The sequence below is a fragment of the Strongylocentrotus purpuratus genome, unplaced genomic scaffold, assembly GCF_000002235.5.
Source record: "Strongylocentrotus purpuratus isolate Spur 01 unplaced genomic scaffold, Spur_5.0 spur5_contig_861, whole genome shotgun sequence".
In the NCBI taxonomy this organism is placed as follows: Eukaryota; Metazoa; Echinodermata; class Echinoidea; order Camarodonta; family Strongylocentrotidae; genus Strongylocentrotus; species Strongylocentrotus purpuratus.
Genome location: NW_022145570.1, coordinates 4172455 through 4189675, shown reverse-complemented (window position 1 = coordinate 4189675; position 17221 = coordinate 4172455). Strand labels below are relative to the sequence as shown.

The window sequence follows — 17221 nt, the reverse complement described above, 5'->3', positions numbered from 1 at the left end:
CTTTCTTTTTCTCGAAAAGTAACAAGTCATTTAACATTTTCCTGTACAGAAAACAAAGTTTCATTCATGCATTACACGTAAAGTGTGTATTCCTGAAGAAATAACCGCATATACACATGTAATTTAGTTGCTCACTGCAGTTACACAGAGCTTGTTTAGGATCTTAGAGACTTGCCAATGGTTTGGCATGTTTATAAACACAGCTTCTTGAGTATCATGACAAAACTTGAGCTTAAATGCCATATAAAGATGTATTTCTCCAAGGTGTGTAACAGAAATAGGTATCATAACGTGTAACCTGAATCCGTGGCAATCTTGTAGACTGTTATTCTTTAATTCTTCCCCCAAATCCTTCCTTCCATTTCTTCTTTTTTTTCTCCCCCTCTCCTCTCCATACATTTTGGAAGCAGTGGTAATACAGACCTGTGTAAATGTTCTCCATTTCACTGTATTCTTTCAAAACAGATTAATAACAGCATATGATATTGAGGTACAATTCAATGAACATGCTTTTAGGACAGAAATTATGTAAATTGCTTGTCCAACCAGTATTTTAATGATTTTAATTTTTTTGTGATTTAAAATTTCCAAGTGATCGTCACATATGATATCTCATTTTGATATCAGAAAATAAAACTTCACAAAGTGTATCTGAATTACTGATTTTTTTTTTTATAATAAATTTGCCAAATATTGTATCAAATATAACCAAAACAAAACATGTAAAAGGAACATTCAAACCTAAGCTACTACCTGAATACACAGGACATTACAAGGTGGAAAATGATTGAGATGAAAACCACAAGTCAGAAAGCATCCCCAATTTCTTAATTCAGTCGTTGCGAATCAAATTGTGCACATCTTATTGTCATTTTAATGTTCATGATTTGCCATTCAATTCCAGAATTTATAGGAACACATATGTACATATATTTGTAGAGCTCTTTTGAGTGTTACTAAAAAGGTGCATTGTGAATGATATGGTTAATGATATTGTATGTTTGGAACCAGAAGAAAATTAACTTATATACTTTTAAGAGTTTACACTCTTCTGGGTCTAAGCAGACAATGTACAGGGCATATATTTTTCCATCAATTTATTTTGAATTTGAGCTCCAGAGTTAAGTTTCATGAAATTTGATACGGATAACTAGCGACAAGAGTTGATGAGTTGGTAAGCTATTGAAATCAATGCATTTGCTGTATTTGTTGGAAAGTTCTGAAACGTGAGGGTAAAGAAGAGACTTTTCTGATTCAATTCAAGAAGCAAAGTGGGCAATGACAATAAAAAGGTGGGCAAATATTGTTAAAAGTTGAAAAATCCAGGTCTTTTCAAGAGAGGGAGAAACTTATTACATGGTACTTATTAAAGTCTCTAATCTATAGATGCCTGTTTGTAGGGAAATGTGAAATTTATCTTCCTGTATCCTCTTGTATTATGTCCTTTGATATGTTAACCTTTAGTTTACAAGTATTTGAATGAGTCGCATCTTGTTTTCTGATTATTAAAGCTACTTTATTCAACTGCAATTATAACGTACAGATGATGAATATGAAGGAGGGAAAGGATTGAAGGATAATAAATATATGTCACTTTTGTGTGAACACATTTGTGTAAAAAAAGAACTGGGTTATTGTTATATTTGATGTTGGATATGGATAAATGAGAGGATTGTGTAATTTAAAATCTGTCATCATTCTGTTGAAGTGGATCATGATATGCTTTTATTGAGAGAGTATATTAATGAGAAAGAGAGATTTAGGGAAAGAGTATAGTGACTGAGAGAGAGAGAGAGAGAGAGAGAGAAGAATGGGGGTTTATATCTAGTTCATGTGTCTGTCTTTGTCATACTTTGAGTTTAGCTAAGAATATTTCTATTCTGAATTCGACCTTAAGTTTGTTATTGCCATAGTTATGATAGAAGTCGCCTACCAGCACCGTTAAATGAAAAGAATAACAAGTTGTGACCTAACGATATGGCGGATCCAGGCGATATATGGCTGAAGAGGAGGGAGGTTGCAAACTGGAATTTAGTGTGATAAGCTCCTCTCTTAAAAATGAGTTATGAAATTTTTCAGTAGGTATAGAGGGCACATGCCCCTCCTTGCTTCTTTCAGGATCCACTGCTGAACATCCTTCGATCAAACCCATTTTGACTTTCAACCAATCAGAATCAAGTGTTTGCCCTTGCGCGAAAAAGGCCACTGGCTTCGAAACAGAGACCAATAGCAACTGTCCAAGGTCAATGAAGGACGTGGCCTCTATCTCTTTCGGTTTAGGTTGCCTTTTTTCTCAAACCGCGAGAGTCTTTAAATCAGGCCCTAGGTACACTCCATCACCGTTTTGCTAAGGGAAGATATGTGAAACATTTTACTGCAAGTGACAGGTCCACCAGAAAGTTTTTTAAAGGGGTTGCCTCCACCAGCAAATTTGAAGAAATCTGGATCTGGACCGGGATCCTCCTTTTCCAGAGTTGCTAGTCAATCTAGGTGGCATGACGAGAGATAACCACAACCGGGATGCCGCAAGAGAAATCTAGTTAGATCATCAACAAAAATTGGAATAACGTTGATTTTGTGATAACTAATTTCAGAAACTGTTTGAATTTGTGATTTCTTGCTGGCTGGCGACATTTTAACAGCGAGGAATCCGAATATAATCGTATCAAATCTTTTATTTCAAAATTACATTTTTACTACACTTGTAATATTTATAAATGTGGTTTTAACAAAATCTGTGCAACGAGATGCCCGAATAGCCTCATATTCAAGTATCGAGGTCATAGCCGAATATATGATTTATTATTGATTCACATTCAGCGGCGAGGTACCAACATACAATACTTTATAGCTTTTCTGGTGTGTTAACTGCAAATATATTCTTATCATTTTAAAAAATTAACATGTATTCAAGCTTCTACAAAACTTTAACAGGCAAACTTTTTATAAACCCATGTGGACTTTCTCAAGCCAAGTGATTATTGATACAGTTTCTTACTGTCTGCTGACTTGAGATCACTGGAGCGAAGATAGGTGACATCAAGTCCAAGTTCAAGTTCATTTATTCAAAACCACACAAAACATGATATTATCTTTTACATGAAAAAAAGACTGGTAATAGTACATTAATTAGCATATATTGATTACATCATTAAATGAATGGTTTTAGGACCCCTGTAGAAGCTAAGCTTGTGAGCGAGGTCCTATAATCAACAAAATACATACATTAAACGATATGGCAAGGTGAATATAAAGAATGTAATTTTTATACAAAGGATGGAGATAAAAAAGAAACTACAGAATATAGAACACAAACAAAATATATATTCACATATATTCCAATACACACACACCCACACACACACACGTTCACCCCTGCACGCACACGCATACTCAATCTCTCTCTGTCTCTCTCCTCCCTGTGTATTTCTTTCTCTTTGCCTGTATGTGTTATTTTTTCTTCTTATCTTTCCTCCTTTGCCGTTTTATTATCCTCCTCCTCTTTCTTATGCTCCTTCTTTTCAGAATTTTTCAGAATTGTGAGTTCATATAATTTATATCCTTAAATTAATACTCCAGTGCAAAATTGTTCACAGGATCCTGGCTATCATCTTTTAGTTCTAGCATCATCTCCTCTTGAAAGTATCTATTTTATCTTTGGATTGAACTAAATTCTTTTACCTGCTCACAATCACTCCTCCCATATTGAAGAATATCTTTCTACATTTATTTTATGTTTTCTTAGAGGCATACAAGAATTTCATCCTACTCTGTCTAATTCAACATGGCAAGGTCCCTAACCTTCACAAGTACACATCTCAAGTAGTCAGCAGATTCATCAAGGTTGGTATTTGGTTAAGGGGTTTTAGCTTGGTGAATTACATTTGAGAAAGGATCAGAATTTTCCTAAAATAATTGTTGGCAATATTACCCCTTTGCCCCCTTCCCTCTTTTTTCTCCTTTGTAATTGTGCATTTGCTGGGGTTTATTTTATATAATTCTTTGTACCGGTACATTATATTTTATGCTGTATACTGACATGCAGTCTAAGGGAGCTGCACCCATTACAAGCATAATATTCTGTTGGCTTCCTTTTCATTATCTGTGTTGCTGTAGTGATACAGTAGCAGTAGAAAAATGTCATTCAGGGTGTCGTTCACTATTCTCCTGTAAGCTATTTGGTGTTAAAATATCCAAAGTATATGGACATTAAGAAGATAGCTTTTTACTCAACCTTGTATGAAATAGTGTTGGCAATTCATTTATTCTACAAAACAAAACGAGCAATGAAGAAGTATTGTTGGAAATTCATTTATTCTACAATACCAAACAAACATTGAAGAAAGTATTGTTGGCAATTCATTTATTCTACAAAACCAAACAAACATTGAAGAAAGTATTGTTGGCAATTCATTTATTCTACAAAACCAAACAAACATTGAAGAAAGTATTGTTGGCAATTCATTTATTCTACAAAACCAAACAAACACTGAAGAAAGTATTGCTGGCAATTCATTTATTCTACAAAACGAAACAAACATTGAAGAAAGTATTGCTGGCAATTCATTTATTCTACAAAACAAAACAAGCTTTGAAGAAAGTATTTTCGGCGATTTCTTTATTCTACAAAACAAAACGAGCAATGAAGAAAGTATTGTTGGCAATTCATTTATTCTACAAAACCAAACAAACATTGAAGAAAGTATTGCTGGCATCTTCTTTATTCTACAAAACAAAACAAGCATTGAAGAAAGTATCATAATCTCAGTCGTGAAGAATTCAGTACGTTTACATGTACTTGCTCAGCTATATACAATGACACACTGCTGCTAGAAGCGACCATACAGGATGTGGTTAAACCAGGGACTTGATAGAGAAGGACTGGAATCAAGCCGCTCTCCTTTGACCCCATGCTCCACGCCGCCGAAAAGTTATGCGCTAATCTGCAACTGCTGACCAGGTGGTGAGATAAAAGAGCGCATGAATTTCAGGATTTAGAATTCCTACATCAGAAAATGGTATCACAGCAACTGTTCGCTGTCCCTTTCAATGATTTCTCATCCATTGTTGAATGTGTAAAGAGTAGAACAAGCGAACACAAACTTGTGTAATTTCATCCTTTTTTCAACTTCAAAAATACAAAAAACACGCAAAAACACGCATTAGCAAACTTAATGTTATTGAAGATTGTAAATCATGGATCAAATAACGGGACATTAAAACATGCACAAATTAGCGCATCATTCTAAACTATTGAGTTTTTGTCAGGATGCAATTTTTCTTTTACCAACTCTGGCACACAAATTATAGGAAGGACGGAGTTCTAAATTTGGAAATGTGTTTGATGCACTATTCCCAATACAATCCCCCCAAAAAGTTTTTGATTTACACTGAAATTTTGCCGGTAATTTAATATTTTGTAATAAATGTAAAACTGGTGCCTGGCTTCCGAAAGTCCCCGCAGTGGAAGCGCGGTGTGGAGCATGGAACTTCAAAGCCAAGTGGAATGTTACACATCCCATTGTTACGCTTTAGAACTCATGAATGCGTTGAATAAATTACAAGAGTTTCGCCGGCTTGATTCCAGTCCTTCTCTATCAAGTCCCTGGTTAAACTTCCAGATTCTTATTTTTTTTAAATAGTTTTTTGGTATGATGATGCATTCAAAAGGCCATAATAGAAAGAAAAATGGGGATGGATCAGAGGGGAAATATGATGGCATCTCTCTAATTCTCCCAAGAACATGTACAGCTAACAGTTTGGAAAAGAAAATTAATCTTTTTAGTTGTGAAATGAATAGCCCTTTGATAAAACTTATGGTAATATTTTCTCAAACACTTTAAATTCTATGACATGAAGACTAATTATATTAAGACAAAATTAAAACAAAGAAATGGTAACACCAATGCATGTCTGACACCTAAATAAGCTACAGATGCCATGTTATCTTTTTTTAGGCCTTATGTCTCCGCCACACGTGGTGAGTACCGGAGGCATTATGTTTTTAGGTTGTCCATCCGTCCGTCCGTAATTATTCTTATGAACGAGATACCTTAAGAATAATTGAGTTAACATTGTTAAACTTATTTAGAGTAAGTATGACATGTAAAGATTTTAAAGGTTTTAGTTTTGAAGGTCATTGGTCACCTACATAGATTCATGTAATGTTGAGTACAGGTCGATATACAATATCTGCACCTCCAAATTCAACATTTCTATCATATTAAAGAACATCATAAAAATACATAAAATGTCTGGGGGGTAGTCGTACTAGAGGGTGGTTGCCCTAGGGGGTAGTTGTCCTACAGAATAGTTGTCCTAGGAGGTTGACTGGGGGTGGATGTCCAGGGGGTAGGTGTCCTAGAACCATATGAATGCAATGCTGAATTACAAATTCAATCTGGGCATGTTGCCTTTGTGAGATATTACATCACTTTGAAATTTCTGACTTTTTCGGTTCATAGTTTGTTTTAATTGAACGCCGGAGCATGCAATATTTGCAGAATAATTAATTTATATTGGACATACGTTCATATGTTACATATAGACTTTGATCCTGACCTGATCTAAATTTACATGTATATCTTGGAGATTTCTTTCTTGAGTTTCTTGCTCTGAGCTCTGCAATCACAAGACTAACTAAACCAGCTACTAGCAGAATAGAACCAAGACACAGAACCACATATTTCCATGGCACTGAACCATTGAGTGAATTGATCTTGTTAGTTGTTGCTATTGTGGATACTGGTTTTAAGGAAGTGAACGCAGTATCACTGGTCTCTATTAGATGCTGCGCTGATGTGGTTGGACTACATGGATCTATGACTGAGCTAAGATTGTTGTCATTGGCTAGGTCCCATTGAAAATCATTACAATCACACCTATCTATACTGTGGTCCCAGGGAGAAGTACAGCAGAACACCGGGTGTTTTTTTATTTACATGTATGCTTTGCTTCAAATGTTTATGGGTTTCTGTAGGGGATGTAATTGGAGGCATCTTTTCTCCATTTTGATAGCAATCAATTTGACCTGATAAACTCCCAACTGAAGCCATGCAATTCAGTGCTACCCAATTCCCAACTGTGCTCTCTTCATTCAGTGTACATGATGCCTTACCAGGCGGAAATTCAACATCCAGTCCAATTCTTTTAAAATAGCTGCGATATATATCATCTTCACTATACACAAAGAAAATGTATGTTCCTGCATCAATTCTCATTACAGGGCTGATAGTAACATTTAGTGAACAATGATCATGTTCACTTTCATTCCTGAAAATGAATCTGTGTACTTGTACAGGTGGTAAAACGATAGATTCTGTATCTGCCAATGTGTAAAAAGGGGCTCTGTTTCCATACTGTAGTGACAATCGTGTACTGTTACATGGATATGGAAAATGAAGATGTACACTAGCACCTTCTAAAACAGTCTTCAATTCATCTTCAGCTTTACACACGTTACACATGGCAGAGGCAATAAATATAAAAAGGACTGGAAAATTCATTTTGACTGATTGCTTCTCAAGACTAGAATATCATCAAAGTTTGTACAGATTTGGGAAATCAAGATGCATCAAAGGAAGATCAATCAATCATAATTCCTAAAAAGGGCATTCTGTATTTAGTATCAAGTTGTTAACAACTGTCCGAAACGTTATATTCAGCAAGATGGTGGAAATGGGTCAGGTCCAATTAAAAGTATTGCCACTGTTTATTGACATTCAAACATATGTACGCTCCAATGCAACTTCCTTTCAGAATATATCTTCGTTGAGAAAGTTCCCCTTTTTTCTGCTTGACTGTATCTTCAAAGTTATACCATGAAATATACTATGTTCAATTTCAATTTCAATTTCAATTTATTTGCTCATAAACCGGAATATATACACGAAATGATAAACCTTCCATGTGTATGTAGTGTGCCTTCACTGCTACATGTAGATGGCACTGGCTCTGGCTACAGTGTATAATTATGCTTATTCACATTTATCAAAGTAAAGTCCAGTCAGTTTAGGGTAAAATCCCATTTACTTGATGGTTGAATGGGATGTATTTCTCTGAATTCACAGTAAAAGTCCACCCGTATTTTGATTCTATGGTTCCGGTTGATTCTTTAGCTGCAAACCTATAAGAATTCAGTTAAGAAGCATGTATTAGATATCTATACCATGATATAACATTTAAATCTATTTTGTTTCAATATAATACTGTGATTTTATATGTAGTAGAAGAAAAATGAGTAAATCTTTTTACACAATAATCTGTCCAAAAGCTTTACATTTATGTTAAAGCATCATTAAACTTTGCTTTGTCTTAGTACATGTATCTACCCAAGCAAACAATACAACACATGTACATGTGTATCAGTTTTATATGTAACAAATGGTTTTTATAACATAAGAATAAATTTGAAAACGTACCTGTATACTTCAAAGTTGTCACACTAGCATTCAAACAATTCATTATGTGATCCAAATTCTAGTACAGCTCCATTTTGCAGACTAAAAATAGGTTTTTTAAGTATATATTCCGGTTTTGTTACCTTGAGAGGGAACCAAAACATGGAAAATACCGTCGTGGCAGTTTGTTACATGTCCATGTGTGATTGGTTGATAGGACATGAGAATAATGATTGACACCTCGACATGTTTCTGCAGGAGGGTTGAACCATCTTCATAGCGGGGTAAATATAGCTGAAGAGTATGCTGCTTATACACGAAGGATGTACAATCAATTCATAACTAATTGTGCGAATTCCCCGGTCCCCCTCTAGTGAATTGATTCTCCTTTGTCTTGAACCTGAAATAAATTACCTTAATCAAGATAATAAGTAAATATAATAAGTAAAAATTCATGTACATGTTCATGGCTTATGATCAAGGCTTTGTTAACATTTTGTATGACCAAAAAAATGTAGCATCAGGTGTCGATATGATAGAGCAGGTGATAAATAGTACTGTCTTCCAGAGAGAATAACTACTGGTACATGTATTAAACCTGAAGAAAGATAACATAAAGCATAAAGTTCAGAGATAACGTTATTTGTTTAGATAATATAGTCCCGGTGGGGTCACTCAATTTGACTGCCGGACCGCATGACCGTTACCAAAATCGCGGAAAAAGGGGTCAATTTCAAGTAATGTCCGCGGACAAAATATTCCTCGAAATAAAGAAAATAGGGGTGCACAGGTGTCCTCGAAATTGATAAATAGGGGTAAGGAAAAGGGAAAAGAGAAAACCGGGAAGAAAAATTCTCGGAGCCGAGTCTTGTCCTTGAAATATGGTGAAATAGGGGTAAGTTTGCGAAAGTGTCCTTACAATCTTATAAATAGGGGTATTCCAAAGTACGATTTTGTCCTTGTTTTGACGTAAAAAAGGGGGTTAAATCTCACAAAATGTCCTTGAAATTGACCGCAAAAGGGGGTTATCTGCATTTGTGGTAACGGTCATACGTGTCACTCTCTGCAGGGGAGTGACCCCACCGGGAATATAGTATTACAATGGGAGTTAAAATATAATACCGAGAAAAAAAGGAGTTTGATGAAAACCAGACAACCAATTAAACATCTATGATAATGAAAAAAATATCTTCAGGAAATGATTGGCAAATCCCTTTTGGGGAATAAAAAGTGGATGGGATAAATATATATATATATATATATATATATATATATATATATATATATATATATATATAGCAATTTGTGTAGTGTCTTTCTAAGTTTTTCATACTTCTACAAAAATTTATAACTTCCTTATTAGTTATCCGTTTTTATTAAAATTTAGTTTGCTGTGTATCTCTTGTTTTTCTGCATCTATTAAAAACAAAATATTGTTGGAGTGGACTTAGCATTTAAACATGGACCTACTACACGTGCATGCATGAAGGCATTCACCACACTTTTCTACTATAAATTCACTTTTCAAGAAGTGGTTTGAGGTCGACTGTAATAGCTGTAATTCTGCCGAGCCTTGGTTTCTTCATACACATGATTGATTAACATTTGTAACATTTACAGTAACGTCCCATTTGCAATGGTTATGTAATCATGGAAGGCGCAGTACACCTGACTATTGGGCCAATTCAAAAGTGAAATGTTGCAAATCGCATTGTTTAAATAAAAAATATTGAAATTCAGTGTCAGAAGTAGAGTTAAAAAGTCACCATTTTCATGTTTTTTTTTAAAGCAGGGTACATGATTAAAGAAATAGTTGAGCGCTGATAAAGAAGGAAGTTAATAAATCTTGATTTATGAAGAATTTATGAAATACAAAATACCGTTGTTGGAGATGTTTTTAATGTAAATAATTATTAAATTAGTGAAAGGTATGTACATATCTTTGTAATACATTTCAGAATATTGGTAAGATTTTTTTCAGCTTTAAAGGGATCCGGTAACTTTGTCTCAGATTCTGAAACAAAATTCTGGATTTAGCTCATGATGCAATGACAATTATAAACCTTTAGGTCAGTCAGGAACCCCATGAATTTTACAAGCCGATCGCTTGTCTGATTATCAAGATATTTATGATTGGAATTACAAATTTTGGAAAACCGTAATTCGCCTGACGGTTTTCATAACACTACAGTCTATTGGGGAAAACGAGTATTGTAAAACCGGTCACTTGAAGATTTTACTTCTTTGAGGCACTTCTTGATCATTTTGAAGCGCAATTTTTTTAGGGCTTCAATATTACACCATATCACAGACACTGACAACACGTAGGGCCGTGTATCTCAGATTTAACATTGTTAAACGATCCCTTTAAGATGAAATGTTATCATTTGTAAACCAGTTGAGGAAAGCCTTTTGGGGGTCAAATGGGAATGGTCAGCGATCAGTTAAACTTCATTGTGCACATCTTCTGAACTATATCCTGTTGTCTGACATGTACATGTATATTTTACCCTTTTTTACATGTGATTAGGACATCCTAGTATATGAATGTCATACTTTTCTTACATTTCTCACAAACATGGGCATGTTCTTTTGTTTCATGAATCTTTCAGCCACTGAGTCAGCTGTACCAAGAGATTGCCAACTCTTACTCAACCAACAACCCATCTGATGTGAGCATTGTTCTAGAAAAACATTCTGATCAGCTCAATAGAGTAAGTAACATTCTTGAAAGGCTCAATAAGATATAATGTGGCAAAAAAGAGAGGACCTTTTGATAACAAAAGTACCAACAATTTCATCAGAGGTAGAAATTTATGATTTCAAGCTGTTTTCAAGGCGTAGCAGGTCATATGGCTTTATAGCTTATGATACAAAATGTAGTATCATTAAGCAAGTTAGGATGATACAAATTTCATTTCCCTAGAGGAGCACATTCAAATATTTATGGCTCATACAAATCTGAAGGGCCGTCCAGAAGCATATAGAGTCACAGTAATAAAAGTATAATCTTTTTGAGTAAACAATGCGTAATCCGTTTCAATTGATCCTAGAAACCTATGATTTTTCATCTGTGTCAATAACAAAGTACCAAGACTGTTATGTTGACTGATATGCCTTATATCATCTGTTTGGAGCTAGAAGGGTGTTAACTTATGCCTTTAAATAGTAACAACAACCTTCTGTCTTCCAAACAGTAGTACATGTACATTACTTTATACCTTTTTATATTGCAATATAACAAAGTTATAAAGTAATGTAATGTACGTCTTTATCCATACTGACAGAACAAAACAAAATGATAAATTTAACCAAACCTGTATTTACCTCCTTCTGCTGGGCCCACAGCCATTTCTGTGTCTTATTTACTTGGTGTGTTTCTTATCAGTATTTATAATTTATACAATGTTTATAAATATTGTTCTCTTCTTTCCCCCTTGAAGGACCAGAACATGGGCCTAGGCAAACAAGTGGTGTCATCACTTTATCGAAAGAATATACAGCGACTTACAAAAGTAAGCGATGACTTTGTTTTTTTTTTTTTTTTTTTTTCAGTTGTGAATTTCAAATTAATGAGTGGATTCCTGATATGTTTTTGTTTTTTTAATCTGTTTTCCTTCTCATTCATCTGCCAGCATCTTGAAATGGAAAGTGAAATTATTTGAAAGCTTTTGAATAGCCTATGTTTATACAGTAAAAACAATTATGTTCCTCTTTATCATTTTGTATACCGGTATGAAAATCTGAGTGAAGGCAAAAAAGCTTCCTTTTTATTTTTTTATTGAGGAGGTTTATATGTGCTAACTCCTATGCTAAATGACAAGGCAGAGAAAAATGAAGAAAAAAATAAATAAAAGAGAAAAACCAGAGAAAGAAAGGCAAAGGCAAAGGCATCATTAAAGGAGGTGGTACGAGCCCCCACCTCCACTTCCACACACAAACAAACACGCATTCTCTCTCTCTTTCTTTCTCTCTCTCTCTCTCTCTCTCTCTCTCTCTCTTTGTCTCCCCTCATTGGATGGCCTTGTACATGTACATCCAGATGGTCAGAATCCAATCCCTCCCTCCCTCCCCCACCTTCTCTGTTACAATACCGTAAGCAGCTTTACAGCGCAGTCAGGCACTGTGAATCATGTGAAGTGTACCAATAGGTCTGTGGTGAAAAACGCACTCCTTTTAATCTGAATTCTTTCAGTGTACTCCCAAAATTCAATGACAATAATTTTGGAATCATGATAACTTGCCTTCTTAATTTTGAGATTATAGTAAACTTCACTTAAAACACCCTCAACCATGACCAATGAAAGAGAAGAATCATAATTTGAGCAATTGTGTACACAAAATCTTCCACATACATGTACAAATATGATATATAGATGTTTATGAACTTTGTAGCCATAAGAAGGTTTTAAGGCATGCAATGCAGTCGAGTTGAATTGCCACACAAGAGGGCGACATACTAGTGCAGTAGATTTGAAGATTGAGTTGTACAGTAGGGGATGTTCATTGTCAGTATTGATCTTTCTCTTCATACCTTCCTAACGTTATCTCTGTGTGACATTGCAAGGAGAGTTCACCTACATGCACCGCAAGAGGCTGAGCAGTATGTCAGAAATATGGTAAGAAAACAGAGTGATGAAATGAAAATGGGGCCTACGAGGGTAAATTTGCCCCTCGAGAACATTTTATTTGCAGGACTATACAACTGTATTCAATACCAATCAATAAAAGTCTTTAAGTTTCTCATTTATTTTCTCTTCTCATTTTGATTTTGATGACTAAATATTTTTGAGAGGTTTTGTAGAGTGGTCAAGGAGCAACTTGCAATATACATAGTTCTAGAATCAGAATTTGGTTTAGGGATCGAATTGAAGATAGATAAAGATGTATATGTACCTGACTGAAGACTTACAATAGATGATCATTTGATGAAAATGGATTTGAAACAATCAGAGCTAGAATTTGAATGTCAGTTTAAACTGATAATTGGGATGGAATTGGATGTTAGATTGAAGTGTAAATTTACAGTGGTAGTGTAGTTTTGGGGGTTGAAATTAATGGTGCTACAAGGAGATATGTACATATGTATGCACTTTGAATTGAAGTAAACACATTTTGTTTGATACTGTATATTTCAGATTGAAGATGGTGAGATCCATGCAACTATCAGCAAACAGAATGGAATGGTCCATTTCCATGACAACCCAGAAAAATATGACAACCCTGCAGTACTCAGACACGTCGAACAACAGGTTAGTACATTTTCCTCCACCTATCTGAAAGCAACATTTATAGCCGTAGCTCTAAAGCGGAGCAATTACTTCATAGGACTTTTCTTTTGAATTTAGAACAAATCCTGTAATTTGTCACATTGAATTTGTGGGTGTATTGATGAGTATACAAAAAGGTTAGGAAGTGTTGTTTTCAGTTGAATGTTCATGTGAAGGCATTTTAGATTTCATCTTCCCCACCACACATATCCTTCGTCAGATTTTTATCACTTTGTTTGCTTTCTGCGCATCACTGATTTTCCACACATGCAATTTTGCACTTGTGTAAAACAATATGCATCAATGATTGAAGGATTGCTTTGTGCAATACAATTTATGGCTTTGCGAAATACCATTTAGGGTGTTAATTACCTCCATGGCAACCTTTTTTAGCATGGGTATAGACAGGTCTTGTACTGGAAACAATTAAATAATGTTGAAGCCAGTGGTATATCTCATGATGAACACAAGGTGCATAGGCAGTTAATTTGTGCATTTTCATATTTCTTTTACAAGGATATAGCTATTAATAAATACTGATAATAATTAGTGTTCATGAAGAGTGTTGATTCAAGTACATTTTGTATTTCATGTAAAAATAAACTTCATTTGTGAAGAATCAGAAAGCACAATTGCGAGATATGTACATTTCTGTGTCTAGACAGCTTTAAAAATCATAGATTTTTCAAAAGATCAGTAAACGAAAAACAGTATACTTTCCTTTTGAATAGTGTCACAACATAAAGTCATATCATTTCCCCTTTTTCATCTGTAATTGTTAGGGGGAGGCTGAGATCTGAGTAATGAGGGAGTTTGTGTTAATTAAGGGGTTTTCCAAGTCCATGATAATATGTTTTATATTCTGTCATGTTTTTATGTTGAATTAACAAATTTTGAATCACAGATGCAGCATTGTATCAGTCTGGATGAGAAGCTCAAGAGCATGGATCAAGAGATAGCTGTTAATCCACAATATGTTCAAAAGGTGAGATATCAAACAACTATTTATTTTAATGAAAAATCCAAGGACTTCTTGTGTTGCATAAGTTACCAATTATCTTGGAAATCTAAATGCATGATAAACATCAATAGTATCATTATCCTTGATGTTTTTCCTCTGATCCAAGCGATAGTAGGGCTGTCAATGATGCCAGAAAGAGAGACACTAAAACATGTGCTGCAGTCAGTAAAATAAAAAGAAAACACATTGGACTTTCCCCAATACACTCAGTTTCACTACCAACAACAACAAAATAGAAGATTACTCGCAGGGAAATACAACAGAATCTTTCAAAAATGAATGAAAGGATAAACTACAGAGAGAGATGATATTGCTGCTGATCATGCGCATAGCACTCGTGATCCCAGTTGGGATACCCAAGTAGACCAAAAGGCCATGAGACTGACAGCTCGCAAGATGTTGGTCTGGTGAGCGATTGGTCTCATAGGTTGTCAGCCTTGTAAATTTCTTGATAACTTTCAGGATTAGGCAGATGAGCAGTTCTGTCTGATGGGATGTATAATAGTGGGATGTAGCCAATCCTTGAAAGGGTACAAGTAGTCATTAAGTGGGGGGGGGGGGGGGGGGTTGGGATACTTTTCGGAGGGGGCAGGGGTTGGTAATGATAGATGAAAAGTTGAATGATAGAACTCCTGGGGGTTAGTTGTTGGGTCATCCTTGTCCTTTACTCCACTTGTATACCTAGTCATTTGTAATGTACAGGCATTTCCACAAATCGGGGAAGCCACTAAATGTTTCATAAACAAGTTACATTTTAGAGGTTGACAATAAGGCTTAGACTTCAAAAAGATGAGAGTGTGAATAGTTTTAATTCCTTAAAATTACAATGCTATGATTATCTCATTCATTTTCATTTCCATTAATGTCTGATGTCTCTGTCTCTTCTGCCCTCTACAGAGCATGGGAGTACGAGAAGACGATGAAGTGGGCGGAGTCTTTGGAGGGAAATAGGACACACTGTATAGCTGAATGTACATAATCATGGTGGATTTATGAACTGCAGGAAACAGGAAAACAAAAGAATGACATAAACTATTTATATATTCCAATCCCCTTTTTCAAAATTGAACCCTGCATGGTACTGTTTTTCTTCCGTTTTTTCAAAAGTACCAAGTCATTTAACATTTACTGTACAGAGAAGACAAAGTTGCATTCATGAATTTCATGTAAAGTGTGTATTCCTGAAGAAAAAACCCACATACACGTGTAATGTAGTTGCTCACTGCAGTTACACAGAGCTATTTTAGGGTCTTAGAGACTTGCCAATGGTTTGGCATGTTTATAAACACAGCTTCTTGAGTATCATGACAAAACTTGGGCTTGAATATCTTATGAAGATGTATTTCTTCAAGGTGCGTAACAGAAATAGGTATCATAATGTGTAACTTGAATCCTTTGCAATCTTGTTGATTGTAATTCTTTTATTCTTCCCCCATAATCCTTCCTTTTATTTCTTCCCTCTTCTCTTCATACATTTTGAAAGCAGTGATATACAGACCTGTATATGTAAATGCTGTTCATTTTACTGTAAATCTTTATAAACAAATTAATAACCGCATATGATATTAAAGGTACAATTCAATGAACATGTTTTTTAGGACAGAAATTATGTACATGTATGTGCAAATTCAAAAGTCTATGTAAATTGCTTGTTTAACCTTTATGTTACTGCATTTTTGTTAAAGATTTATATTTTCCAATTGATCATCACACATTATATCTCATTTGGATTCAGAAAAAAAAACTCACATAGTGTGTCTGAATTACTGATTTTTTTTAAATAATAAATTTGCCACATATTGTATTGAATATAACAAGACAAAGCACGTAAAAAACGAACATTCAAGCCTAGGCTACTGCCTGAATACACACAGCACAGTACAAGGTGGAAAGTGATTTAGATCAAATCCACAAGTCAGAAAGCATCACCAATTTCTTAATTCAGTGATTAAGAATCAAACAGTGCACATCCTACTGTCATTTTAATGTTCATGATTTGCCATTCAATTCCAGAACTTATTAGAACACATATGTACATGTATTTTTAAAGCTCTTGAGTACTACTGACAAAGTGCATTATGAATTATATGGTTAATGAATTTGTATTTTTGGACCACAAAACTAAAAGGGCATTGACTTATATATTTTTAAGTGACTTAACATTGTTCTGGATCTCAACAGGCAATGTGCAGGACGTATATTTTTCCATCAATTTATTTTGAATTTGAGCTCCAGAGTTAAAGTTTCATGAAATTTGATACAGATAACTAGCGACAAGAGTTGATGAGTTGGTAAGCTATTGAAATCAATGCATTTAATGTATTTGTTAGAAAGTTCTGAAACGTGAGGAGAAAGAAGAGACTTTTCTGATTCAATTCAAGAAGCAAAGTGGGCAATGACAATAAAGAGGTGGAAAAATATTGTTAAAGTTGAAAAATCCAGGTCCTTTCAAGAGAGGAAGACACTTATTATGATACTTATTACAGTCTCTAATCTATAGATGCCTGTTTGTAGGGAAATGTGAACGTTAT

General features: G+C 34.8%; 1 protein-coding gene across 1 annotated transcript; it reads left to right on the top strand.

Moving 5' to 3' along the window:
- The first annotated feature begins 249 nt into the window (after nucleotides 1–249).
- On the top strand, nucleotides 250–17124 carry LOC583570 (COP9 signalosome complex subunit 3). Its single transcript, XM_031000238.1, has 8 exons — nucleotides 250–264; nucleotides 3712–3843; nucleotides 11012–11113; nucleotides 11843–11914; nucleotides 12932–13018; nucleotides 13538–13651; nucleotides 14574–14654; nucleotides 15588–17124. The coding sequence occupies exons 1-8, from the start codon at nucleotides 250–252 to the stop codon at nucleotides 15639–15641; spliced, it is 657 nt and encodes a 218-aa protein (XP_030856098.1). The 3' UTR covers nucleotides 15642–17124.
- Nucleotides 17125–17221: the final 97 nt, after the last annotated feature.